Source organism: Hyalella azteca, unplaced genomic scaffold (assembly GCF_000764305.2).
Source record: "Hyalella azteca isolate HAZT.00-mixed unplaced genomic scaffold, Hazt_2.0.2 contig9547, whole genome shotgun sequence".
NCBI classification, from domain to species: domain Eukaryota; kingdom Metazoa; phylum Arthropoda; class Malacostraca; order Amphipoda; family Hyalellidae; genus Hyalella; species Hyalella azteca.
The window spans coordinates 82,331-85,067 of record NW_025939616.1 but is presented as its reverse complement, the minus strand read 5'-3'; the positions used below and the strand labels follow the sequence as shown (position 1 = coordinate 85,067).

Genomic DNA, 2,737 nt, shown 5'->3' with positions numbered 1-2,737 from the left:
CAGGGAACTATTGCCAAAAATGGGAGTTAAATTTTGATTTACTCTAATTGAAATGTAGCTTAATATAGATTTTATCCCAAACAATTAAAAAATGTTATTATCTTCAAGCGTTAACCTGCATCAGCCTACACCAGCCTGCAGTACCCACTCCTGCACCACCCACTCCTGCACCAGCCTGCACCACCCACTCCTGCACCAGCCTGCACTACCCACTCCTGCACCAGCCTGCACTACCCACTCCTGCACCAGCCTGCACTACCCACTCCTGCTTTCCCTCCGGGCGGGGGGATCTGCCCCGAGTCCCCCAGCAGCACGCGCTGGTTGTTAGCCTCACTGCACGATCATTTATTCTTAAATTATTTATATTTCTTATTTATTGTTACATATGATTATTATTGTCGTTATTACGTGCAATTATTTATACACCGAGACAAATTAAAGCCATTGTACATAATTTGGTCCGCTTGAAGAACAGTTACTAGAAGACCGGCATACATCATCTGCTCATGTCGGCGATGATGCCCACCTGATGATACAGGCGATGATGCCCACCTGATGATACAGGCGATGATGCCCACCTGATGATACAGGCGATGATGCCCACCTGATGATACAGGCGATGATGCCCACCTGATGATACAGGCGATGATGCCCACCTGATGATACAGGCGATGATGCCCACCTGATGATACAGGCGATGATGCCCACCTGATGATACAGGCGATGATGCCCACCTGATGATACAGGCGATGATGCCCACCTGATGATACAGGCGATGATGCCCACCTGATGATACAGGCGATGATGCCCACCTGATGATACAGGCGATGATGCCCACCTGATGATACAGGCGATGATGCCCACCTGATGATACAGGCGATGATGCCCACCTGATGATACAGGCGATGATGCCCACCTGATGATACAGGCGATGATGCCCACCTGATGATACAGGCGATGATGCCCACCTGATGATACAGGCGATGATGCCCACCTGATGATACAGGCGATGATGCCCACCTGATGATACAGGCGATGATGCCCACCTGATGATACAGGCGATGATGCCCACCTGATGATACAGGCGATGATGCCCACCTGATGATACAGGCGATGATGCCCACCTGATGATACAGGCGATGATGCCCACCTGATGATACAGGCGATGATGCCCACCTGATGATACAGGCGATGATGCCCACCTGATGATACAGGCGATGATGCCCACCTGATGATACAGGCGATGATGCCCACCTGATGATACAGGCGATGATGCCCACCTGATGATACAGGCGATGATGCCCACCTGATGATACAGGCGATGATGCCCACCTGATGATACAGGCGATGATGCCCACCTGATGATACAGGCGATGATGCCCACCTNCTAGGTTATCACCTTGGGGAGGGAGAAGTCGGAGGGGACCTTGTGGAGCTTGGCCATGGTGGGGCGGTTGGGGAACTTCTCGAAGACCCGCAGTCGCAGGGGCAGCGTCTCTTGGATGCCGGCGCTCTGCTTCCTGGCGTTGAGCTGCCGCATCTTCTTGAACTCCTCGTCCAGCTCCAGGTTGTCCAGGATCACAGCCACGAACAGGCTCAGCACGATCTGAAATACGAAGCTTTTTGTACCGAATAACGTAGGATTAATTTTCATAACTTTTATTTTATTTTACTTTTAACGCTTTTTACTCTATACACAATCCTCATTTTTTAATATGAAAAAAATGCGGCAGTTGAAAACGAAATTCCATGTTGGCAAGAAAGGGTTTAGAGAAAGGTTAAATTTTGAAAGATAAGTGAATATCTAACAAGATATTCCCATAAACGCACAAAATTAAATTAAAGTAGTAAAGGAAAGGCAAGATGGGGCCATAAACGCAGTTATCAAGTGCACAGGACATCAAGTTGTCCTGTGCAGGAACGTTCCTATTGCTTGAAGTCCTAAGGAATATATGACTTCAGTTATATACGTGTTACGAGCGCCACTGACAACGTATACCTGATGAAGTACATGGTACGGAGGCTTACCAAGGTGACAAAGAGGTGGTACAGGATGAAGTACATGGCCACGAAGGGCGCCACTCCATCTGTCGCTTTTTTCATGGTGGAAGTCATAGTCTCGTCCATGACTTCGACCCAGCCTTCCTGCGTCAGGATCTGGAACATCGACATGAACGCCTGCGGGGAGAGGACACAGCCAGCATTAGACACGTAGCTATAGGGACGGCAATAATAGAGCATCATAACATATGTGTAATAAGGTGTCATAATATGTATGGAGAGACATTATTATTTAGTACGAAGGAATAATTAGAGAATTTTTTCTCCATGAACGGGAGTTTTCAATTGAAACCACGGTGTCATGGGGACCACGGTGTCATGGGGACCACGGTGTCATGGGGACCACGGTGTCATGGGGACCACGGTGTCATGGGGACCACGGTGTCGTGGGGACCACGGTGTCGTGGCTGTCTCTTATACACATCTAGATGTGTATAAGAGACAGATGATAGACATGATATGACGGCATTGTAGACATGGTATGACAGCATTGTAGACATGATATGACGGCATGATAGACATGATATGACGGCATTGTAGACATGGTATGACAGCATTGTAGACATGATATGACGGCATGATAGACATGATATGACGGCATTGTAGACATGGTATGACAGCATTGTAGACATGATATGACGGCATGATAGACATGATATGACGGCATTGTAGACAT

At 47.9% G+C, this 2,737-nt stretch overlaps 1 protein-coding gene across 1 annotated transcript in view; it reads right to left on the bottom strand.

Moving 5' to 3' along the window:
• Window positions 1-263: 263 nt before the first annotated feature.
• Window positions 264-2,737, bottom strand: part of LOC125178400 (sodium leak channel NALCN-like) — a gene marked incomplete at its 3' end in the record, with an annotated part of 11,997 nt that continues 9,523 nt past the window's right edge. The window contains exons 10-13 of the mRNA XM_047882049.1: window positions 2,029-2,178; window positions 1,400-1,606; window positions 579-1,228; window positions 264-333 (exon numbers count right to left, since the gene is read on the bottom strand). Of these exons, the coding sequence (XP_047738005.1) occupies window positions 264-333; window positions 579-1,228; window positions 1,400-1,606; window positions 2,029-2,178 (1,077 nt within the window). The remainder of the gene's footprint in view (window positions 334-578; window positions 1,229-1,399; window positions 1,607-2,028; window positions 2,179-2,737) is intronic.